We start from the raw sequence: 25,724 nt of genomic DNA on the forward strand, positions 1-25,724 counted from the left end.
CCAAACTTCTTTCCTTATCTGCCACGACCAAGTTATTAAACATTTTGTTTCCTCATCCGTAAAGTGGGACCATTAGTAATTACCGCTGATCTTTGAACGTGGGGTTGGGGTCCAACATACAGTAGAAAATCCACGTAGAATTTAAGTCTGCCCTCCGTATATGTGAACGGCGGGTGGAAAATACACGGAATTAAGATTAAATGTAGGCGAAAGCGCAAGGACAGCTATCCAAGGCACACTGCTTCCTCCGCGCCCGGAGTGTAGAAGCCGCACCCGATGTGTAGAAGCCGCACCCGATGTCAACTTGCTCCAAAGACCGCGAGAACGGGCTCCAGGGCAGCCCCAGGTGAGACCAAGCTTTGGGGCGGGGCGGGGCGGGGCGTGCCTCCAGGTAGCCGTTGCTAGGGAAACCGTCTAGCGTCCCTTCAATCCTGGCACGCGCGCGCCAAAGCCACTCTGCCAGACCTTCTTGCTGCGTTGGCAATTGGTGGAGCAAGGACCAATCAGAAGAGGCCGGGGCGGGGAGGGGCGGGGCGGGCAGTGTCTCAGGGAAACGGCGTTCGCCTTGCCTCGCTCCCCGACTTCCGGGTCACAGTGCTAGTGGGGAGCGCAGTGCGAGTAGCGTCGTTTCCGTTGCCGGCTGTTTGCAGTTGGGGAAACCGAGGCAGACTGCAGCTTCCCCTAGTTCTTCCGCTCCCGTGAGGTGGCTGCTCTTTCTTTTCTCTCGCCCCGTGCTGCTTCCGTGCGGGGGCGCGAGCCCCTCGATGTCCCCCAGCAGACCCGCCGGGCGCCGGGGCCCGCGGGGCTTTGTGCGAGCCGTTCCCTCCCGCTCGCGGGCGGAGATGGAGCCGGGCTCCCGCGGGCTCCGGAGCCGGCGCTCGGCTCAGCAGCTCCCCAGGTCTGGGGGCTCCGGCGCCGCGAGGCTTGCTCTCCCTCCGCCTGGCAGTTCTTTTGTCTCGATGAGCGCGGGCTGGACGGGTTCACGTTCACGTTACAGTTCAGCCCATCTCTGTGGAGCTCCGTGTCTGCTCTGACCTGCGGGGATTTCGAAATTGACAGTCTCACAGGCCCTGCTCTAGAGAGGATGTCTAAGCGGGAATGTCTAAGACAGGGAGGAGAGGAGCGGGTTTTTTTTGTTTGTTTGTTTGTTTATTTTTAAGTAATGACCCACTTGCATTGCCCCCATCGCGCTTCATGGAGGAGTGGGAGGTTTTTCTTATGCCATAAAGATTCCGTTTTATTGAGGGTGTAGTTCATTTCCCTCTAGTATTCAGGCCTTAACCTGTTGGAAGGAAAATCAAGACTTAGCTAGGATTTGATCTACTTAGTGTTCGAGCTGTGTACTTGAAGTTGTAAGCCATGTGTAGTGTTTTTATTTGCTGGCATCACCTGGCAGGAATAGATGCAACTGGAATCATCCACAAGGGATTAAGAAAAGCTTATTCCTTATAGTAACAGTTCTGATACATGGGGTATTTTATTTAGTTGTTGTTTAGTTGGGAGGTTTTTTTTGTTCGTGAACTGTTGAGCTCCAATTCTCAAAGAATGAAAAATTAAAATAAGGAACTGAGAGCTTTAAGTAGTTTCAATTTGACAGTTAATTTTTTTTTAAAAAGTGATAAATTGGCCATTTGACCAGCCATCATTTAATTTAAATAGTATATATTACACCTGTCATTGTTTCCTTGGATTTCTAAAACACTTCTGTGGAATAGCATAATAGATGTTATAATTTGAGATTTGGTAAGTTGGATAAACTATTTTTTTTCATTTTAAAATCCAGTTTAAGGTAATTAAATGTGTCATATTTCTTTCTCCAGGAAAAAAATGTTTATTTCTTTGTGGGACTTCTTCTATGGGCACTTTTTTCGATTTTGGATGAAATGGCTCTTACGACAGATGACTGGAAAGTGTGAATTGCAGCGAATTTTTGATACCTATGTAGGAGCACAAAGGACACACAGGATAGGTAATGTTATTTGAAAAAGAATAATTAAAACTAATGAAATTTACTCTGAATGAATATTTTTTTTCTCAATATTCAGTGACAGATGCACTCATAGTGTGTCTTGATCAAGTCATCTAAACTCAGTTTTATAATCGTTGGAATCTGGCATTGAATCCTTTCAGCTCTAAAACTATGGCCTTGTAGAAAAAGAAAAGATTATTATTCAATTTCCCATCTATGTGAATAATTATTTTCTCTGGCTTCTGAAGTTCATTAGTTGTGCCTTAGGTTTAATAGTTATAACCTATAGTCTAGAGAAAAATCTCTAGACTTTATAAGCCCTTTGAAATTTTCATCCAAGTGATGAGATAGAGTATCTCTATCTAGATCCATTTTTATACTCAGCATCCTTCATCAATCGTTTAGTCTCTCATGTAATTCATGGAAGGACAGTACTAGATATACAGTCATCCCTAGGAATCATTATAGACTCTAAATATGCACTGCTTAGTACCCTAGCTAGCCAGTAGCCACAGACGTCGATTGGGCACCTGAAATGTGATTTGAGCGGAAGTATAGACTAGGCACTGTGTTTGAAAGAATTCATATACAAAGGTTGTAAAAATATCTCCTAGGTAATTGTTCATATTCATTATATGTGGAAATACTTTGGGTATATTGGTTTAATATATTTTAGATATGTTGGTTTAAACTAGTAAAATTTATTTTATCTGTTTCTTTTTTTTAAAATATTTTATTGATATTTTTCAGAGAGGAAGGGAGAGAGATAGAGAGCTAGAAACGTCGATGAGAGAGAAACATCGACCAGCTGCCTCTTGCACACCCCCTACCTGGGATGTGCCCTCAACCAAGGTACATGCCCTTGACCGGAATCGGACCCAGGACCTTTCAGTCCGCAGACCGACGCTCTACCACTGAGCCAAACCGGTTTTGGCTTATCTCTTTCTTTTATCTAATGTGGCTACTTGAGAAGATTTTAAAGTACACATGTGGCTCACATTTTGGCTTGCATTATATTTCTATTGAACATTATTGCTCTAGTACCTTTTGAAGTTCATCAGCTTTCAATGCATAGTTGAAAATACTACTTTAAATTAGAAGACAGATGAGTGACAAATGTGCTGGAGATCATTTCTCTTTGGCCAGGGTAAAGAAGGCCAGGGATCAACCGCAGTTGGTGCTCACTGTGCTGAATGGAAAACCGTGACTTAACCAGGCTTTCTTTGAATTGAACAAGGGTGCTTCAACTAAGACAGTGGTCAGTAAACTTATTAGTCAACAGAGCCAAATATCAACAGTACAACGATTGAAATTTGAGAGCCGAAAACCGACTTCTGCACACCGGCCACTAAGTTTCAATCGCACTGTATGTGCACACTGCACATGGTATTTTGTGGAAGAGCCACACTCAAGGGGCCAACGAGCCGCATATGGCTCTCGAGCGCAGTTTGCTGACCACTGAGCTAAGAAATCCACCCCTATAAGATCTGGGGAGTGGGTGTTGGTATCCAAGGCAACAGTAAAGGATGACAGACATAAAGAGAGAGTAAGCCTCAGGGCAGCTGGGTGATTCAAGTTTGTTTACTTCCTGACTTTCCCCACAACTTTGTGGCTGACTTAAATTATTGCCTGCTCTTTTGATTTGCCCTTTTAACTTCTGAGAAGAACAAAGTACCTCTTGATAAGAAATCTTGGCAGCATTGGTGTTTTATTGTGTGTGTGTGCGTGTGTGTGTGTGTGTGTGTGTTTGTGTGTGTATGGGGAGGAGGGACATACATTAATGCTTTGTGGCAAAAGTATTTTTCTGGAATTTTTCAAATTGCTAAAAAACAAAAACAAACAAACAAAAAAAAACACCTTAAAATATATGTGCCAGAAAAAAAATTGTTAAAAATGTTACTCATTCTTATTGAAATAGAAAACAAGAATAAAGAAGCTGTTTTGCTCTTAGGTTGACTTGACCTCTTTGGCTGTGGTATATTGTGTTGGGTTGAGGATTTTGGAATCATTTAGTTGTCTATAAGGATACTGTAAGGATGAAATTTTTAAATGTTTGATATGTTATTCAAGTAAAAATAATATCTTCTAGAATTATGAAAGTAATGTATTGGCTTGATATTTATACTCTTAGACTATGGTGTAATTTACAAACAGTATTTGAGTGATAATGTCCTTTTTTTTCCATTTCAGAAAATTCCTTGATGTACTCCAAGAATAAGGTAGGATCATATCAAGGTGATAATTCCAGAAAATTTAACTGCAAGATAACTTTTTCTTTAAAAGGATGCTTCAATTTTAGAATTAATTCTTAATGTCTTATCAGAAGAGTCTTTGCTGTATAAAGTATTGAGTAAAATTTTCCCACTTTAGAAGTAATTTTTAATTTTTAAAATATATCCTCTGTGTTTGTGCACTCGCGTGCACACACACGTGCGTGTGTGTGTGTGTGTGTGTGCGCGCTATTCATGCACAAAGAAGGTATTTGAATAATTTGTCCTGTTCTTAAGTTTTGCTTGTTTATTTTGTCTCAAACTCGATAGTTTTGGGGGAAGCAGGTCTTGGGGGAAAACATTCTTACTCGCTTGTTTGATGGGAGGAAGGATCCAGTGGACATTTATAGGTTGTTTTATTTAAGAAATCTGTTTTGTATACATAGAACAAAGACCAGAGGCATATATGCTAATCTGTTACTGGTGACTATCACTGGTGATAAGATTACAGGATTATTTGCATTTTCTACTTTGTGTTCTTCTGCATTTAAAAATTTTCTGACTTCTGCCTTTAAAATTTTGTGCATATATTTTTATGAAATTTTGAATTTTATAAAAAGTGTCTACTTCATAAGCACACTATGGTGGTTGCTCATTTGATAAGAGAACCTGTTCCTTTTCAGTTAAGGAAGTCTTCCTCTGAAACATGTTACTTCTCTTTCAGTTAATTAATTGCTTGAGTGATTTAAGCCCTACTGAAAATTTGAAACAGATTTGGTTTGGGTTTGCATTTAAAATATGCAATGTAGAGTTGACTTAATACCTCAAAATTTATTGTTTTTCAGTTGGGGATTTTTCCTAATCAGCTGTTTATCACATCTATAGGTTTTACAGAAAGCAACACTTGTTGTTCAGAGTGAAGTGGACAAGTGCATAGAAGATATAATGAGAGAAAAGAATATCAACCCTGAGAAGGATGTCAGGTATGCTGTTTGACAGGCTCTTTTTTATTTTGTGCCTACATCCTGTGAGTTGTGGTGATCACACTCAGTTGGAAAGCGTTAGGGCTGAAGGTTCTGTGGAGAGCATCTGATTCCATGCTTTCAGGGGTCCAGAGAAGAGAGTGACAGAAACAGATCTAAAGCCGGTATCTTTTGGTTCCCTGCCCAGTACTGTTGCCTATTTACCACCTGCCTTCTTTGAGGTAACTCGCCATTACTTTCCCAAAGTTAAATAACTGCAGCTACTATATGTCCTTCAAAATTCAGTTGTCCTGTCCTTCTCCAGGAAGGTCCTCCCATGCCCCTCCAGTCTGTGTTAGGGCCCGTGCTCTGTCCTGTCACAGAGCTTTCCATCATAGCATAACCCATTGTACTGTAATCACTGATTTACCCTTGTTCTTCCCAAATAAATTTTAAGTTCCATAAGAGACAAACTTGACTTACTACATTTTTGAGTTCACAGGACCAGTACTTGACTTGTAAATATTCAGCAATTTGACCTTTAGTCAGCATTTTCTGGGTAAATAAAGAGGAAGGAGCAATTTATTTTAGCTGGAACAGGGAAGGGTACAGGAAAGAACTGTAAGGATAGTGTCTCAGAAGAGGTGACATTTGAGCTGAACCTTGTTGAATGGGTAGGGAGGACATGCCATGCAGAGGAAGAATGCCAACTGGGCACAAGTGCTGCAGTATCTGGGAATGATCAGGAGTCTTTGTAGCTGGGGCATTGAACTTGTGCATAATAGTGTTTGGAGGAATGGAGTGCTGGATTACATTTCACACTGAGGGACAGTTATTGTCCTCTTGGTTTCTTTTTTTTTTTTAAGCTAACAAATCATATTATCAGATATGTATTTTGAAGAAAATAGATGATAGAAAATTTGGGGATGAGGGAGGCTGGCAGAAGGGATAAGAGAGAACAGTTAGGAAAGTTGAGTCCTTCAGGTAAGAGATGACAAAGCTATTAATACATCAGCATAAATGAATAGATGATGATTGCTGTGAGAGACATTTCAGAGACAGAAAGAATGAGGGTTGGGAACGTTAGATGTATTGATGCAGAGAGGAAAGTCGGAACTTGAAAGGTTCTAGCTTGGGAACTAATGTTTAGTGAGGTCATTAATAAGGTTAGTGACTCGTTAAGAAAAAGCATGTTTCCTCTAGGAGGACAAGCTGTTGTATTTGAGAGAACTGAGATAATTTGTCCTGAACTTGTTTGTTAAATACATACTAGAGGCCCGAAGATTCGTGCAAAAATAGGCCTTCTTTACCCTGGCTGCTGGCACCAGTTTCCCTCTAGCACCCAGGACCTGGGCCTTCGCTCTGGCCACTGCCTCCTGCCTTCCTTACGGGTTGACCACCACCATCTTTTCTGTGTTAATTTGCATATTCTCTCCTTATTGGCTGTGAGTGCCATCATTGTCGTGAAGTGATGGTCAATTTGCATATTCCATCTTTATTAAATAAGATTCTTGGAAAATTTGGTCTATTGGTGATAATTGGCTTTAAAGATTAGTAATGTATACGATTGCCCAGGAAAACCATGAAAAGAAGACACAGTTGCCTAGCTTGCCCTTCCTACCATGTCTTATCCTCTTTCTAGATCCTGATTTATTATATGCTTCCTGATACTTTATATAAAGTTGTGTGTTTAAGGAGACTATTGATGCCTATTGTATTAAACTGAAAGCTAGGAAATGGTTTCTAAATAGACTTATGATCCACAGGCTATGGAATGCTTTATTGTGAAGGAATTATTTTTTTAATAATAATTTTGTTACTTTCAGTTTTAAAATCTGCATGAAGGCATGCTTATTGCAGATATCCGGTTACAGACAGCTCTATTTGGATGTAGAAAGTGTGAGAAAAAAACCATATGATTCTGATAACCTGCAACATGAAAAGCTGCTTCTCAAGGTAAGTTTTGTTTTCTGCATTTGGAGTTAGTGAACACTGCAAAAATAAATTAGGCTTGAGCTAGTATGGTCTGTTTGCAAGTTCTCGAGGCTTGTACAGCCATCCAGTGTTACTGCCTCTTAGAGAATTTTGTCCTGTCAGTGAAAGATTTTTAGTTAACTCTTTTTGTAATTTTCTGATAAGCATCATTAAAATATATTCAAATAAATGTTTATTTTAAATGCTTTTAATTCTTAAATAGATTATAAATATATAAAGTGAAATCTGTTAGTAATTTAAAGAGGACCAGATAAAACCCAATCTAATTACTGATTTAGCTTCAGAGCCAGCAAAGTCTTGCCCTGTTTTAAAGCAGGGTCACAGGTCTTTGCATTTTATTTTGTAGCAGGATACTTTCATTAGGAGCCCCTTACTCAACAATGCCTGAAGAGGTAGTGAAACAAAAACAATAACAACATGTATTTCTGTTCTTCCCATTTTCATAAATGTGTCAATTTCTTTAGTCTGTTTTGTTTGATGATGTGTAGTATCAAATTTAGAAAATGATTTAAGTATTTTAAGCTTTATGTTGCTATCTAATACTTGAAAGCTGTCTTATGTTATAATAGCTGCCTGATATTTTATCTCAGTCTTATGGAATATATTCAATTAAAACCAAGTCATATTATTTTCTTTTCTTAAAGCAAAAAACCCTCCTAAACACAGATAATAATGTGATGATTACCGGAGGGTAAGGGGCATAAGGGGATAGAAGAGGGTTTAGGGGAGATCAGTGGAGGTGGAAGGACACTTGAGTTGGGATAGTGAACACACAGCACAACAGACAGATGCTGTATTATGGAATTGTACACCTGAACTCTATATTATTTTATTAACCAATATCACCCCAATAAATTCAATTGAAAAAAGAAAAAGAAAAAAGAAAAACCAAGGTGGGAAAACATAGTAGTTCACATGCAACTAACTAGTAAACTGCTCCCCATTTTGGGAGCAGGGTAGTTGATTAAGGAGTTCCTAATCTCATTAATTAAACAAATCATATAAATTAAAAAGTATATTGATATTAAATATTGCATCTTTGCTTTTTGTTTAAATGGTTCAGATATTCAAGTCAAGTAGTTCTACTGGAAAAGTCCTAGAGTATTCAAGTTTCTATTCCTTAACTAGGAAAACCTTCAGTGAGATTATTGAGAGAATAAAAGTAAGATACTGGCCATTAAGAAATAGGATTAGAGGAAAGACCATAGACAATTCGATTTAACTGAACCAAGAAAGGCCAAAGAGAAGATAGAAAAAATGAAACAGTTAACAATTATGATTGACTAGATAAAGATCTTAAAGTAAAAAACATGAGAGTACAGATCTGGCACTAAAAATGCTAAAGAAAAATTATTACCAATCTTTAGAAGTGATATATTAGACTTAAGGAAGAGGTCCCACAAAAAATTAAAGCTATGGCCGAAACCGGTTTGGCTCAATGGATAGAGCGTCGGCTTGGGGACTGAAAGGTCCTGGGTTCGATTCCGGTCAAGGGCATGTACCTTGGTTGCGGGCATATCCCCAGTAGGGGGTGTGCAAGAGGCAGCTGATCGATGATTCTCTCTCATCGATGTTTCTAATTCTCTATCTCTCTCCCTTCCTCTCTGTACAAAGTCAATAAAATATATTAAAAAAAAAAAATTAAAGCTATGAACAATTTTAAAATAGTAATCATGTGGGTTGGAATATTCTCTGTATTATTTCTTCATAATCCCACTGTTAGAATAGAGCCTACTTAAATATGTAGTATCAGAGAAAAGGGCCAAGTACATAACACTATTCTCATGGAAGTAGTTTACCAATTGCCCCGCCTTACCCACTAGCTCATCAGGCTCCAGTCTGCTGTCCACTTCGATCCCTCACAGCATGAAGTAGTATCAAAGCAACAGGTGGACAGGGAGGAGCTTGAGCCCGGGTTGGGCACTGCTCCCATTCATCTTGGCCCCGTTAGGCCTGGCACCCACTTGGGCGCTCTGAGGGAGTGTCCCTGGGAGAGGGTCTTGGCACCACAGCTATGCTCTCCAGCCACGAGCCAGGTGTCTGGTGCCTGGTGGTCAGTGTACGTCATAGCTATCGGCCAGTTGTCTGGTCATCCAGTCACTTAGGCTTTTATATATATAAATTACTTAGTAAATAAAGACATCTCATTGTTTTAGATTTCTGTTTATGTGTTCCAAAATTTTTATATCTTTTAAGTTGGAATGAATATACTACATTTTTAATGATAATTGAAAAGTTCTCTAAACACAATCTTTGTGAAACCTATAATTTGTCTACAAAAGTTGTTTAATTGAAAGCATTTAATATACTAGTTATATCAGCTATGAGAAGGAAAAAATCTTGGTAACTTAAGAATATCACTATTATTTATAATATGGAAGCATGTTTGTACAGCTTTGGGATCTTTTAATGCCCACGAAAAAATTGAAGGCTAGAATCTCCAAGCAATGGGCTGACATTGGTTTCCAGGGTGATGATCCCAAAACGGACTTCAGAGGCATGGGCATACTTGGATTAATCAACCTTGTGTAAGTGAAAATAAACTTTCTTTTCTTCTCTAAATAAAATTACATGTAATCTCCAATTTAGTTTTCTACTATCTCTAAACTTTAATAGCTGCAGTGCTAAAAGTATTTACTAATGTGTTGACAACAATAGGAAGACATTGGAAATGTACCCGTGTATGTGTGTGTGATTTCTTTATTTACCAATACCTTTCTTTCTTCTTTTCTCTTCCTGGCCTTCCTTTTGCTACCTCCTACGGAATTATTTACACTCTTTTATTACTTTAAAAAAAAAAAAAAATATATATATATATATATATATATATATATATGTGTGTGTGTGTGTGTGTGTGTGTGTGTGTGTGTATAAAGTCTTTTGTTAGTTCACTTATTTGTTAAAATAATCTTAAAGCTTTGTCAAAGTTCTGTGGCCTGTGCTAGAGAGGCCTGATAGTTCAGAATTAAATTTTGATTGATTCAAAAGCATTCTGAGTCACTGCAATGATTTTGGGTGGAGAATGATTGGGATGATTGTGGCAGTACTAGGACTATCATTTCGATAGTAACTTTTTAAAATTGCTTCTGGACAGCTCCTCTTTGAATTACTTTTGTTAATTTCCTTATTTTTCTTAAACTTTTTTAGGTATTTCAGTGAAAATTATACCAGGCAGGCTCATCATATTCTTTCCCGTTCAAATCATCCAAAACTAGGGTAAGCCAAATGTATTAAAGAAACTGTAAGTTCTTGAATTTAAGTTGGTTAGATCATCAGATTTGAAAGTATTTCAAGTTATTTATTTTTTAAAATATATTTTTATTGATTTTTTACAGACAGGAAGAGAGAGGGATAGAGAGTTAGAAACATTGATGAGAGAGAATCATCGATCAGCTGCCTCTTGCACACCCCCCAGTGGGGATGTGCCTGCAACCAAGATATACGCCCTTGACTGGAATTGAACCTGGGACCTTTCAGTCCACAGGCCAATGCTCTATCCACTGAGCCAAACCGGTTTCAGCTTTCGAGTTATTTTTAAAAAGAGATTTTTTTATTGATAAGAACTTTAAAGGATATTTCATGATACATTATTTTTAAAGCTGTATGTGATCATATACCAATTTTGTATGTGTTTAAATATTTTTCATCACAAGATTTAATTTATTAATGAGGATAAAGGACCTTTATAAAGATTTTTTGAGAAATAGACTTGAAAATAGAAATAGGAAATAGATTTGAAATAGGAATATGAGAAATAGCTTTGAAATTTGTGCCATGAAATGCAAATTGAGGTCGTATTAGCTGTATCATATAATGTTATTTTATTTTTATATTCTAGTGATACCTCTTTTTGAATAAACATTATAACAGTATTATATCATAAAAATAAATTTCCTGATAATAAAAGAGAAAAGTCAGATTACCCCAGTGTATTTTAGAAATCAATGAGAATATACACTGAGTGGCCAGTTTATTATGATCTCTGAATGCATAATAATCTAGCCACTCAGTGTGTGTGTTTGTATGAGGGGACATGGTTGGTTGGCCTGCCTGCCTGCTGGTTGAACTCCTGGTTGAGGGGACAACTTGCATATTAGCCTTTTATTATATAGGATATACAGTGAGTGGCCAGATTATTATGCATTCAGAGATTATAATAATCTGGCCACTCAGTGTGTGTGTATATATATGTATATATATATATACACACACACACTCATATATATAGTACTTCTTTTAGTTTTTAAAGGATTTTGGTTTTAGATATTCATATGACCAGAGCTTTATTTTTATTTCTTCAGGTATATTCAGAAAATCAACAGCCTCTAAAGAACAAATTTTTTAAATCTGTTCTGGTTATTTTTCTTAATATGTAGAGATTATTATAAACTCAGTACTTTGTTAGAAATAAATCAAAGCAACTAATTCCTTGCATAATTTCAAATTTACTTTATGAGCTGTTTGGCTAGCTAGTGTAACTAATAATGTTTCTGACATAGGTATTCTTATGCAATAGTTGGAATCAATCTGACAGAGATGGCTTATAGCTTACTGAAGAGTGAAGCTTTGAAATTTCATCTCTACAACCTTGTTCCTGGTGTACCAACAATGGAACACTTTCATCAGTTTTATTGTGAGTATTTAAAAAAGTTAGTTCTAAGGACATATTTAAGTCATTAGGAAGACATAATGAATAATTCCTCTATCATTTTGTTATTTAGGATCTTTGGAAAAATGGAAAATAATGGAAGATAAGTTCCCTGAAGTATTTTGTATTTCAGTTTTTTTATTTGCTGATTAAAAATATTCAGTGAGGCAATGTTTTCACATGTATGCAAATGTAGTGTTTTTGTAGTTTTCTGTAGGTATCCATATTTTAATCGACTATAAAATGAACTTTCCCTCTTGAATACTTTTTAATGAATGCTATTGATTGACTATTTGCAGATTATTTTGTTACTCTTGTAAGAAAATTCAATTTAAAAACATCTTCCCCCAACACACACACACTTATTTCAAGTCTAGGTTGTCTTGTTTTGTTGGGGCTACTTAATAGATTTTCCTCAAGCAGTCATATTACCACTATTCCATTAGCTTTTATTCTGATGACATTTGAACATGGACAATTTAATTGCATGAACTCCATCTTCAGAAGATATTTCTGAGAAGGAAAGAATTCAGATCCAGCTTAGTTTTTTTGCTCTACTTTTTCTTTTTTATTATTTTTTTTTATCTTTTTATGTCTTCTTTAGAATGTCACTTACACGTTGGCAGAAAACTACTTCAGTATAAATGGCCAAATTATAATTTCAACTCTATGCTTGAAGGTTTCATCCAGGTCTCTTTTTCCACATCTCTCCATCTTTATTTAATCCTTAATTCCAGGATTGTAACTGTGTGACCTCAAGCCTTTGTTACTCAGTCCCTGAAGTCACCTTTCCACCAGTCTTTCTGTGATGACCTCTGGTTCTTCTCTACATTGAGGGTGCAGTTATTTAAACTGGAAATCTAGTCATTCTACTCCACTGTCCAAAATTTTCCAAAAGGACCTATGACAAGGCCCTACATAATCCATGCCTGATCACCTCTCTCTTCTGCCACACACCAACTCCCCGCAGACTAAAGCTTAAGCACACGTCCTCTGTTATTTGCACAAATATGTCATGCTCTCTCATGACTCAGGACCTTTTACCCAGCCTGGAACAGTTCCTGCTCCTTCCATGTTTCTCATAGGCGTCTGGTCAATGTCAGTTTAGATGTGCCCTTCTGTGGAAAGTCTTATCAGAGACTCTGTTCCTTCAGTTATCACTTCTTTCTCCATTATTCATCTTCCCATGAACACGGGTAACTGGAGCATCTCTGGCTACTTTGGACCCCAGTGCCCTCAACACCAGCATCTTGTTTGGCTCTGGTCTAGGATGAGCATCAAAGTAGTATCTAGAGTAAAAAAGGGGTGTTGAACTCAATCAGAGAAGGGGCCAAAATCTAAAATCCAGCCTAAATCGTGGGCCGAATGGTTTACTGAACAGTCATAAACTGTCATTGTGATGGAAACGCAGCGGAGTGCAGTGATGACAGCGCGGTGCGGGCCACATTGCAAGGCCTGGCGGGACGGATTTGGCCCGAGGGCCTTGTGTTTGACACATGTGATCTAGAGTAAAAAAGTCCTTATAGGTTCAATTTAAATAGGGTTTATGAGTGATTTTAAATTCATGCTTTTTGTTATAAATATATCTATTTTAATATTTATTTGCATTAAATACTTTTAACATGTTCAGGGTTAAATTAGCTACTACAATGAGGACAGAAAATAAAAATATTAAGCCTATTTAGAGCTTATATATTCTTTTGTTTTTAATATTTTTATTAATTTCAAAGAGGAAGGGAGAGGGAGAGATAGAAACATCAATGATGAGAAAGAATCATTGATTGGCTGCCTCCTGCACGCCCCACATCAGGGATCGAGCCTGCAACCCCATGCATATACCCTAACCAAGAATTCAAACTGTGACCTCCTGGCTCGTAGATGGAAGCTCAATCACTGAGCCATGCTGGGTGGGCATATAGTTTATATATTCTTTATAAAAAGAGGAGTTACTGATAATTCATTGGGAAAAGTGGAAATATCTCTGAATTTTAGAAATCAAATAGAAAACAGCTTTCTTGTAATTTATCCTTGTCCAACATTTTCTTGTTACTTTCATTTTTGTGTTTCAGGGGTCTCTGGGAAAAAATTGTTTTCCTATTCTCAAGGTATCTTTTGACAGTATTATATCTTTTAAGTTTGAGGGATTTTGTTGAAATTGCTATTTATTTTGAACATTCTTTTAAAATGCCTCAAGTTTCTAGTAGTTTCTGATGATTTATGATTATTATAGAATGTGGAATTCAATGGATGTTTATATACTCTTAGAATGAGATAGTTTGGATGGCACTATTGAGCACTATGTGTTTTGTTTTTGTTTTTTAACTACAGGTTATCTTGTATATGAATTTGACAAGTTTTGGTTTGAAGAAAAGCCAGAAAGCATTATGTATTTCAACATATACAGAGAGAAGTTTCACGAAAAGATTAAAGGACTCTTACTGGATTGTAATGTATCACTTGCTTTAAAAATATGACTCATTCCTAGTATCTTCTATTTCTACCACATTTTGCACACACAACAGAATTTATACGTTGTAATAGAAATTATCTGATCAATTACACTACATATATATAATTTCCTACAGAAATATTTCAGAAGTTCTATTTAAGAAAGCTAGTGGACAATCAGTGTATGTTTACAGTTGTTTATACACTGTCCTCCAAAGGTACCTTATCCTTCCAAAGATCCCCTTTGTGGAGTCATAGGAACTACAGTTTGGAACTTGGGACTTAACCCATTTAGTATAAAAGTACAAATCAGGTATTTGTATTAAATTGATTGGTTAAAATGTATAAATGTCAGTTTTTTCTTTTATGTGTTGTAGTTCTCAAGTTGGTATCTTTGCAAAGCTCTTAAAATGTTTTGTTTTTGAATTTGGAAGTAATTGTTCTTTTTTTTTTTCCCTCTTATTTTATTTGTAGGTTAATTAGGGGGGAGAGTGGTTCTTTGTGGTTTTTTTTTTCATTTGACTCTCAGTCACATGTCAGTGTTGCTTCATTAGTAGCAACATGTCAGAGAGGAGGAAGAACCTTTTTGGTTTGCCTGACTATTTAGCATAATAGATAAGAGAACAACAGTATTGGTGACTAGCTTTTTTTGTTTTTAAATACCACACTTTGAAATATTGCAATGTTATTTTAAAGCTTAAAGACATTTTCTCATATTCAGTCTTCGCTTTTTGTCAGTTGTAGAAAAGAACCTTAGTTAATGCCTCGTAGAAGAACCTTTTATGGGGTTTCTCTACTTGTCTGTGTTTATGAAAAGAGATGTATTTGCTCAGAATATCTTGATTGTATTCAAAGGACAGTTGCTGTTTCAATAAAGCTGTCTTTGAACTTAAACAAAAAGAAAACTTAAAGCTTTATAAAAATCTCAGTTAAACGTCATTTAACTTTATTTTGCTTACTGTTAATTCTTGCTTTTCTGCTTTACTCCAGTGTTTTCAGATGATGATGTATGAACTATATAGATCATATCTGAGTTAGCAATTCATGGGATTCTAAAGTAGCCTGAGGATGATCATTGTGCATTTTGTATAGCTTTATCCTCCTAAAGTAGCAAGCGTGTTAAGGATTACATAGTGATGAGATTCTAATGGGAATAGTTTGTTCTGCATATGTTTTTGACTTCAGTTCTCATAGCAGAACTAAAAGAGTTTGAAGATGGGTTCATATGATGTTAAGTTCTCCTTAAGTCCTACAGAAACCTGCCTGTTAAAGACCTAATTTAATCTAAATCACGATGACAGTTGGTACATCCTTTAATATGGTCTGTATTAAGTGTTGAAGGACTGGCTCTTATGTGGTTTATCAAGACCTGAGACTTTTAAGTGTTGTTTATGCTTATTAACAGCCCTCTCTTTAAACTTGCCAAAGAGAAGAGTGGTAAAATATTCTATTGGAAAATAACAGATGAGTTGTTGTAAGGAAACCTTTGGAGCAGTGGTCACCAACAGGTGGTCCATGAGGTCTACCACTGGTGGTCCATGAGGTCCGAAAGGTTGGCAACTGCTGGTATAGCACATTAAAATTACATGCATTAAAATTATGATAAAGTGTTTTTAAAATTGCATTAATTTTAATACAGTCATGGCAGTTTAGCTTTTCAATATTACAGGAGTTTAAAAATTGGTTTCTTGTGAGTATCATAACTTGATTTTTTAAATGTTTTTAATGCTTTATCATCCAACTAGAATTCTAGTTGTAGCAAAATCCTGATGAGGATCAAGTGTTAACCATTAAAGTTCCTTTTATCACAGGGTTTACATGAAAAGCAGTTCTGTTAGTCTTTGAATTTTCATGTTGAAAATACGTACCTTTATATTTTAATCTTTCAACAGCTGAGATCTTGAACTGATTTAAATCTTTGTCAGTATCTTAATAAAAGAATGATTCAAGTATGAACTGAGAAACTTTTTAAGTAATTTAAGTTTTTCATTTCTAGGGAGAAAGAAATATTTTTCATAATATTTTTTTAATGTCATTAGCAAGTTTCCTCAATATTATGTTCTTTTAATCCACCTCTATTTGTATAGCATAGATATTGATCTTTTTTTTTTTCTTTCTTAAACTAATCCATAAACATTTCAGATAGCTCTATATTGAGCTGGTCTAAGCCACCCACAGATTCTTAGCTTTGACAGTCTGGAAGCCAAGCTGACTGTCACTGGTTGTAAATTAGAGTGTGACATGTGCTTTCTGGCTTTTAGGTAAGAGCGACATAGATGAAAAGAGAAATGGGATAATTGTGTCTGCGACTTCCTCCTTTTCCTTGCTGTCCACATACGTCATGTTAGAATTTTATGTAGTCTTAACATCCATGTTGAGAACTTTTCCTGTTTCTATAATCAAAACTGAAGTAGCAGGAAAATTATGATTATTTTAGCATGAGTAAAATTATAGAACTGAAGTAGCAAGAAAATTATGATTGCTTTAGCATGAGTAAAGTGAATCAATGTTGAAATGAACTGTTGTATGTGCTAGATTGAAGAGAGTGTGCCAGTGACAAGATAGTCTAAAAAAATAATTAAGTGGTTGTAGTTCAGATATGTTCTGAAAGACAATCTTTAAAGAATGGGAGAAATCAGGGAATATCAGTGAACCAAGACCAATCTTTTTTTGTATTAAATGTGATACAGTTAGATAGAAAAATTAGTGTCTTACTGGCACTGTTTACACAGTTTAAAAAACCATCCTTTTATTGAGAATGTCCATCCTGAATTTTTCTGTTTTAAGAGCTACTTGAATTTGTATGTATTTTTCTGTGTGAAAACATATGTACTCTTCATTCTTATTCCAGTGTTCACAGTGACTTATGTACATTTCTTTCCTTGGTGTTCAGTGAGGTAGAACTTGCTCAAAGATTTTCCCATTACATGAGTGTGAAAAATGAACACTCGTGGCCAGAACAGGAAAGATTACATGTTTTCATGGTACAGAAGAGAGGTTTGGCAATAACGCTTGTTATCCTTTTTGAATTAGTGAAACAGCTATTTCCTCAAGATAAATGGCCCACCCACCTTCTCTATGAACAAGGCTGAGGAGGCTTAATTTTCATTTTCATATTAATGAACCTCTCCACATCTGCATTTTTTTTCTTCATGAAAATTAACAGAGTCGTTAAAAATCTGGGAGGAGAAAAATCATGAGTGAACTTTTGTTTTTTTCTGGCTTCAGCTTTTGACAAGAGAAATTTAAAATGTAGTACAGGTAAGACCCACGTACTATAATATTATGATAAGGTGATTTCATAGTTCTGTTAGAGTATCCAACAAATATGTAAGCAGTAGCTTTCCCTGAAGGAAAAAGCTAGTTGCCAACTTAAATAGATATTTGTTTACTTTGGATAAAGCAACTAATTTGTATGTAAAAGCATTAGTTGAAATATGATATTGTGTTTGGAATGTTGTGAGCAAATAAAAAACATGTTGAAACTATTGTAAACCTTGCTGTTAATACTTCTGCTCTCTTCCCACCCTCCCAATCTCTTATTGAAGTCATTTGTGTTGCTGCAACATAAATGAAACATGGTTATTTAATCCTTTAACCATGTTTCTGTAGATAAATCAGAATACACAGAATTCTTTTTTGTGACTTTAACTGATCTGCTGATTACCTGTTTAAGAAGTTATTGGGTAAGAGCAATTTGGGCTTCCTGGCTCTTCTGCCATTCCTTGTTTTACCAACATTCACATCATAGGGGTGCCGGAAGGAGAAGAGAGAGCAAGAAAGTGAAAGCCTGTTTAAAAAAAATGATAGAAAACTTCCCTAACTTGGTGAAGAAAGTAAACATACAATTCCAGGAAACGCACAGATTCCCAAACAAGATGAACCCACGCCAAGACACATCATAATTAAAATGCCAAGGGTTGAAGACAAAGAGAGAATCTTAAAACCAGCGAGAGAAAAGTGGTTAGTTATCTCCATGGGAGCTCCAATAAGACTGTCAGCTGATTTTTCAACAGAAATTTTGCAGGCCAGAAGGGATTGGCAAGAAATACTCAAAATGTTGAAAAGCAAGGTTACTCTGTCTAGCAAAGCTATCATTTAGAATCCAAGGACAGATAAAGAGCTTCCCAGACAAGAAAAAGCTAAGGGAGTTGGCTTTCATACTTCTTTTAATATCATTTATTATTTCCCTACTTCTTTTGCACTCAGTTGAGTAGGCATGAAAAAGGTTACTACAGGTTTTAATGACAAACTTGGCTTTGCGGGAAAGAGGCCCTGAAGATTCATTTTTGCCTGAGTCTGCTGCTCTGTCTAACCACAGACACCTCGTAGATCTAAAATTCTGTGATTCTAGGAAAGTTGCCATGATTCTAATAACAGTAATGCCCAAATGGATATGTCTTAGCATAGAACTTGTTATAGATGTCATAAAACATAGACAAAATTTTAAAACTCTACTAATTACAGGGTAAGTTTGTGCCTTTTGATTCTAAAGACCTTTGTACAGAATGTTGCTCCACCAATATTGTAGGTGAACTTCAACTCTTACATTCACTATAGACCCAAAAAGACAAACTTTAAAAGGTATTAGCAATATTTTATTGAATATATTCACTGACAACTGGGTTAGTATATAAAAAGAAAACAGTAATATTTTTTTATAACTGCTCATTTTTAAGTATAAATATAAAGGACACTTCACTCAATGTTCCTTTTTCATCAGTTTGAGTTGTAATTAAGATGTTCAAGTTTCTCATATTCAATCATAAACCACCTCCCTTCTACACACACACACACACACACACACACACACACACACACCCAATGGTAAATCAAATGCAGTAATTTATCCAGACATTACATTTGCCAAAGTGAGTACTGAATGTCTTGTTTTCCCCTCCTTAAAACGCAGAATAAAAGTCACAAGAAATAAAAGGTATTAGTTTTCCTTTGGAGTGGGGAGGGGGGAAATAGTTGACAATTTTCTATTCTACCAGGATTCCTTTATCTTTTTAGGTTGAAATAGAGGGAATAGTTTTTTTGTTTGTTTGTTTTTTAATCATCCAGTTGGCAAAGGCTCCCGCTGGTATGTCCCAGCCTTTTCCTGAAGAAGCTCATGTGGCGCTGTCTTCAGGCTGCCCTGACTTCATCAACTCTCGTTTCAGCTTCTCAAAGCACACGAACATAACAACGTTCCAGGATGCCAGTCTCAAGAAGGAGGGGAGTAACCTGGAAAAGTGCACGGCATGGCATATTAGTTTGCTTGACATTCTCAAAGCTATTACAACACAGGCAGCTTTCACTTTTCATGTTGCCACTCTTCTCAAATGAAGATGCTTCAAAAGTACCTGTTTTTATCTCCTGCCTAAAATAAAGTTTCATCTATTTTTTCACCTATACTGCTTCAAAACGGCTTTTCAAATACATTCCCACCAAACCATAGTGCTGTGTAAATTTTGGCAAATTTGATCCTTAGGGAGACTGTCCTGTGTCTAGGTGTGTGTTTTTTTGTTTGTTTTGCTTGTTTTTTGGTTGTTGCTATTTTTTAAGAATTCTGCCAGACTGTGCAGAACAAATCATTGGTTTTGAATGCCTGTTTGCAGCAACGAAATATTCCAAGAGAAGATGTCATCAATTAAATCTGTTTTGAATAAATTTTTTAAAAAGTGATCTGGCCGCCTGGCCAGTGTGACTTAGTGGTTGAGCATTGACCTATGAACCAAAAGGTCATGGGTTCGATTCCTGGTCAGGGCACATACCAGGGTTGCAGCTTTTCATCCCAAGTAGGGGATGTGCAGGAGGCAGCCAATCAATGATTTTCTCTCTTCATTGATTTTTCTCTCTGAAATCAATAAAAACAAACAAAACTAACCCTAACAAAGAGCTAGAATATTCTTTTAAATTTAAAAAAGGTGATCTGGCCTACAGATAGCATCCACAAAGATTTTTGGAGGGGTCTCTTAACATATTTCTCCTGACTCTTGGGTGTGTGTATAGTATGTGCTTTAATGAAGGTATAAAGTATGCCTAATTTACCATATTAACCATTTTAAGTGTATAATTCAGTAGCATTAAATACATTCAATTTGTATGCAACCATCATCATTATCCATCTCCACAACCTTTTTATCAACCCAAACAAATTCTGTGCCCATTGAAAAGTAGCTCATTGCCCTGGCCAGTGTGGCTCAGTTGGAGCATCATCCTGTGCACTAAAGGTTCTCAAGTTCCACTCCAGGCCAGGGTACATACCTAGGCTGTGGGTTCAACACCCAGACAGGGAGCATATGAGAGGAAACTGTTCTAAGGTGAAGAGAATAACAACAAAAAACATAGCTCCCCACCATATATTCCTCTCAGCTCCAGGTAGCTATAGTCCACTTTCTGTCTCATTTTATTTAGCATTACATTTTCAGGATTCATTCTTGTTGTAACATGTAGTCACCCAAAAGGTTTTAAATTTGAAAAAATTATTGTTTAATGGCTAGTGTGAATAACTGGCATATCCATTTAGAGTTAATTTTATAATGTATTTCATTTATATTAATGTATCATAAACATTATGGTGAAGTCAAACCTTTTGTATAGTGTGTATAGTGAATTTATGTTTATCTTAATAGGTTTGAGACATTGCCTTACAATATTTAAGGGTTATAGAATTTTGTTATTTTACCACTGGTACAATCCTTGTTGAATATATCCATAAATTAGTTGATAATACATTTTCTTAGGAAGGTCATTTCCAATATAATATAATATAATATTGCTTTATGGAAATGTGATCCACTGTACAATACATTCCTATGTGAGTGTTTCTGCATCACTTTTCTGGATCAATGACAGTGATTTTCCTCTAGTTTTGCTTTAATACAGTGTAAACTACAGTCCATTAAGTTTAAAAAAGCAAATTCTGTTTTCTCAAAGTCCTCTATTATGCTTTTCCTTTGCTTTGTAGTTCTTTCCAGAGAAGGCAAAATACTGTCTACATTTCTTATAGATTGGGACCAATTACTTATGTCAAATAAGCCTCCGATCAAGGTTGAGAAAATTAATTTTCATTTTCCCACACAGTGAAATTGATACGTGAGAGAAACCTATGGCAAGAAAAAGGAAACACTAATTATACTGCATAGTAGACCATGACTGCTCAGCTGCATCAACTGTTTAGCTGAGACAGTGTCCCGAAGTGTGTAGGTAGCCTCAGCACATCATTATAAATACGGAAGATCATAGCCTACCCTTTGAAAAAAGCTGACGGTCCTTCCTTAACGAACATTGTCATTGCACAGCTGTGTGCATTCTTGTACTGTCCTGGTATGGAATTTATAAATCTGGTTTTCACTACATCCATCGGTGAAGACATAAGCGTTGCACAAAACCCAGCGAAAACAGCTGACACAAAGTGGCAGGGTAGTTCATCTAAAATGGATCAATGGAACAGGTCAACATCAGACTTGAGGGAGGGGCTACTAGTATTTATTATATCACTGCACACCTGGAAGTCAACATGGGATGTCTTATAAATAAATATAATAAAGGAGATTATACTTACAATGGAAAACAGTGGCAAATAGTACATGTGTAGCATAGTGGGTTGTGTTTTAGGAAAATATCCTGTCAGTTTCTCTGTGCCTTTGGGGTCTGGCATAATGCCTGGTACACAGGCATCAGATACTTGTTTATTAAAGTCATTGTCCAAGGAGAATCTCAATGTCTTGAGAACCTATTAGAATATTAACATTAGGAACCTATTTGATGGCTCTGCATTTGGATGAAACTGCTGATGAACTCGTGTAACTAGCTCCTTTGGATACAGTGCAGAATGAACTCATTGCCCAAGTCCTGCTATCTTATATAATAAAGATGTAATATGAAAATTAACTCTCACGCCCTCACAAGATGGCTGCCTACAACCAGGCTGGCAGGGGGGTGAGGGACAACTAAATGACTGAACAGCAGGTTGCATGGGGTGACCAGGCGGGGGGGAAGGGGTAGGGGAGGGAGGGGAAGGTCAGCGTGAGGGGCAGTCAGGCCAGCAGGGGAAGGGGGTGCTGTTGAGGGCAACCAGGCTGGTGAGGGTGGCAGTTAGGGGGTCCCGGATTGGAGAGAGTATAGGGTGGGCTGAGGGGGAACACCCTCCCACAGAAGCATGAATTTTATGCACCGGGGCCTCTGGTATAAAGAATAAGATGTTAACAAACATCCCATTTGTATTAAATGAGAGTAATGCTGACACATAAGAATGTAGTTGCATTTTGTTTCCGTTGCAAAATCTGTTGTAATGAAACTTCTAAAACTTAGGGTTTTAGTCTTTTTCTCTCCAAAAATTATATTTATATAATTCAAAAGTACTTCAAACTATTACAATTAAGGGATTCAGTAGAATGTGGCAAGAGAAGCTCCAAGATGAAATTGTAAATGTGCAGTCCTGTTTGTTACGTCCCATGGAGGTTACCTGCCATGATTTCGCTTTTCACAAGGGTGTCCTTCATCAGGTCGTACGCTACTAGCTCTGTACAATTGATGGTGACGTTTCTTGCCAAATTAGGAGTAGTCCCTGAGGAGATTAAAAAGAAAATGTTTAATAGCTCCCTTATATGATAAGGTGCTAATTGGATATGCGTGTTTTAATTATTTTAAAATCTACCTCGGAATTAGTTACCTTTCCAAAGTCCAGAGAGGCCTTCAGTTGTTACTATAATTCTGTAAGCATTGTAAGTGCCAGTGTAGCGAGGTTTCGGACCATAGATATGGCTCTGCGCCTGAAGTCTGACCTTCGCGACCTCTGTGGGTTGCCCAATGAACACGGACATTCCTCCGGTCGTCACCCCTGCTAAGATCCTGCCTCCTAAACTAGCTGTTGAAATCCACAAGGAAAGAAAAAAAAAATCAAGCAAAATGAAAAAGCCATCAAGACCCAGAATGCAACTACATGCTTTTTAATTTTAGTGGTTAGTATTATTGAATCTTTATATCGTTTCTACTTCCCTAATACCCATGCATGTGTGGATCTTGCACTAAATACATGCTAAATCGTAGTGGGGCCAGAAGACTTGAAAATTGAAATTTATTTTTTTTTAAATGAGGGTTTTCAAGGAAAACAATGCCTATTTAAACAGTGGCTTAGTTATTTCCCATATTTAGTTTTTTGGGTTTTTTTTTCAGTCTTTCCTAATTGGGGGGAGGCACTGGTTCAGTTTCTGAGGTTTGCTTGCCAATTTGTTCGGAAGCCCCCCACCCTGTGGAAAACAGTTTTGAACGGAGCTGGGCACGGCGCGTGTCTCTGGTGGCTTACTTTCTCTGCCCTCGGTGAAGTACTCCTGGGCGGTCTCATAGAGCCCGATCCTGAGAGAGGCAGAACTTATTTGTCTCTGGAGGCCAGCAGGCAGTCCGTTGTAGAGCTTCAGTGGCCCTTCCGTTCTCGCCAGAGTGATGATTGTTCTCAGCACGCCTTTATACTTAGGGGCACCAGAGTTCGGGTTTTCGCCTTGAATCTGGGATTGGGAAAAGCACGGGTCAAAGGGAAGGGAAATCGAATAGGAGATCCTTCCTGGTGAGAAAATGGCAAAGGCTGGGATCAGGCTGTCCTGTGTGGAGAGACCTCAAGCCCAGATTTTCTCTGGTGTCCTATTTGTAACTCCTTTTCCCTTCCCAGCAACATCTCCCCTATCTATCCCTTTATCTGTCTGTCTTTCTATTTACCTAACAGCCATCACTACATACCTATGGAGCATGACCAGCTACAATGTACTTTTGAACATTCACCCCTCCCCCCCACTCCTACCCCCCATGAACTTTCCAGAAGGAAGATGCCCCGCTGAACCAAAAATGGAAGAAGAGCCCTGCCATTGTGGCTCAGTGTTGAGCGTCCACCTATGAACCAGGAAGACAGGGTTGGATTCCTAGTCAGGGCACCTGCCCGGGTTGGAGGCTGGATCCCCAGTGTGGGGCATGCAGAAGGCAGCCTATCAATGATTCTCCCTCATCACTGATGTCTCTCTCTTTCTCACTCTCCCTTCCTCTCTGAAATATATAAAAGGATGGAAGAGGAAAGAGCTTGGCTTGTCTACTCCAGAGGGCTGATATGCTTCGCTCTGAGAACACGTAGTGCCCCCCGTAATATTTGGGGTTAGATGATAATCATTCTCCGCGGCCCTTGTGATTTTGCAGTTCATCTTGGAAAAGTTCCGGTTTCCCACCCTAATGCACCCAGTCCCCAGGCAAACTGGTGCTGAAGGTGGCCACCTGTCCTACCTGCCTTTGCTCAGGAATCAGATCTCTCTGCGTCTCTGAGATGCACCCCCTCCCCATCCTGCTCCCTACCTGTTGCCGCACTTTGGCCGTGTCCAGCGGGAAGGTGACCACATCCGCCACACAGGCCGCCAGCCCGGCTGAGAAGATCCTGACGCCCATGGTGGGATGCGCCTCCGCGGCGGTTGCGCCCTCCATCCTCGCTCAGACTGCGGGGCGATGGGCTGGCGCCGAGGAGAAGGGCTGGGGAGTTCCGTCCTCTCTGCCCCTTTCCTGCCTTCAGCTGGGGCAGCAACCCGCTCTCTCACCCTGGGGAGCCCGGCGGCTGGCAGCCTGCGGCCGCACAGGGGGAGGAGGAGCCCAGGAGTGCGGCCCAGTCAGGCAGTGCCCCCTCCCTGCCTTCTCCCCAGGAACACCCACTGCGCCCCGCTGGCCGCGCCGCGCGCCCTGCCCTCGGAGGGGACTTATGTAGCCCGCGGCTCCGGGCTGAGCCACGCCACATCTCCAAAGACCCGGCTTGGGACCTGCGGGGCGGGCCCTGGGGCGCTGAGTCCCTCCCACCCGCATGCACCCTCGGTGTCTGGGGAGCCTCCCTTCACCAAAGCGCACCTGGTCGTCTGCGCCCTGAGCGCGGCACTGGAATAAGGCGCACCCTTAGCGGGCACCCTTCGTGGCTTCTGTCACCCTTTGACTGCGCCCTGGGACTGGGCAGGGGCAGCTGTTCCCCCTTCCCCAGCTCCCATCCCCAAAATAAACGCAATCTCAGGGATTCTGGGAGGACCTGGGGCTGTCCCAAGCAAGAGGAGGGTCCCCAGGACCTTTGCAGGCACCATCTAGGCTTCCCTTTTAACGCATCCTCCTTTCTCCTCTCCAATCACCAAATCCAGACCTGGAAAAATCCCAGGCAGAAACCAAGAACACGGAACTTTTCAAATAAATTTTTGGGGTTTTTTGGAGGAGGATGTCCAATGAGATAATAGACATAAAGAAGCATCTAGTACACTGCTGAAGGGCTACATGAAGTGAGGTGTCACTTGCTCCTTTCATTTCTTTCTCTTTTTTTAAAAAAATATATTTTATTTACTTTTTACAGAGAGGAAGGGAGAGGGATAGAGAGTTAGAAACTCCGATGAGAGAGAAACATCTATCAGCTGCCTCCTGCACACCTGCCACTGTGGATGTGCCGCAACCAAGGTACATGCTTCCGACCGGAATTGAACCTGGGACCCTTCAGTCCACAG

General features: G+C 38.6%; 2 protein-coding genes across 5 annotated transcripts; one reads left to right on the plus strand and one right to left on the minus strand.

Moving 5' to 3' along the window:
* Positions 1 to 257: 257 nt before the first annotated feature.
* Positions 258 to 17,603, plus strand: ELMOD2 (ELMO domain containing 2). Of its 4 annotated transcripts, none has more exons than XM_036424001.2 (9): positions 258 to 346; positions 1,821 to 1,969; positions 4,160 to 4,188; positions 5,065 to 5,162; positions 6,968 to 7,097; positions 9,531 to 9,664; positions 10,284 to 10,352; positions 11,636 to 11,769; positions 11,858 to 12,337. In XM_036424001.2, coding segments are annotated over exons 1-9 (795 nt in total). In that variant the 5' UTR covers positions 258 to 296; the 3' UTR covers positions 11,860 to 12,337. The 4 variants fall into 4 exon arrangements, with proteins under 4 accessions (XP_036279894.1, XP_036279891.1, XP_036279892.1 ...); XM_036423998.2 differs by lacking the exon at positions 11,858 to 12,337 and adding an exon at positions 14,113 to 17,603 and having other exon boundaries at positions 259 to 346; XM_036423999.2 differs by lacking the exons at positions 258 to 346; positions 11,858 to 12,337 and adding exons at positions 582 to 703; positions 14,113 to 17,603.
* A 1,650-nt stretch (positions 17,604 to 19,253) lies between these two features.
* On the minus strand, positions 19,254 to 24,813 carry UCP1 (uncoupling protein 1). The gene is made up of 6 exons (XM_036424002.2): positions 24,556 to 24,813; positions 23,528 to 23,726; positions 22,895 to 23,089; positions 22,688 to 22,789; positions 21,471 to 21,651; positions 19,254 to 19,461 (listed from the first exon to the last, which is right to left on the minus strand). Exons 1-6 carry the CDS (start codon positions 24,679 to 24,681, stop codon positions 19,347 to 19,349), a joined length of 918 nt encoding a protein of 305 aa, XP_036279895.1. The 5' UTR covers positions 24,682 to 24,813; the 3' UTR covers positions 19,254 to 19,346.
* Positions 24,814 to 25,724: the final 911 nt, after the last annotated feature.

Source organism: Pipistrellus kuhlii, unplaced genomic scaffold, assembly GCF_014108245.1.
Source record: "Pipistrellus kuhlii isolate mPipKuh1 unplaced genomic scaffold, mPipKuh1.p scaffold_m20_p_8, whole genome shotgun sequence".
Taxonomy (NCBI): Eukaryota; Metazoa; Chordata; class Mammalia; order Chiroptera; family Vespertilionidae; genus Pipistrellus; species Pipistrellus kuhlii.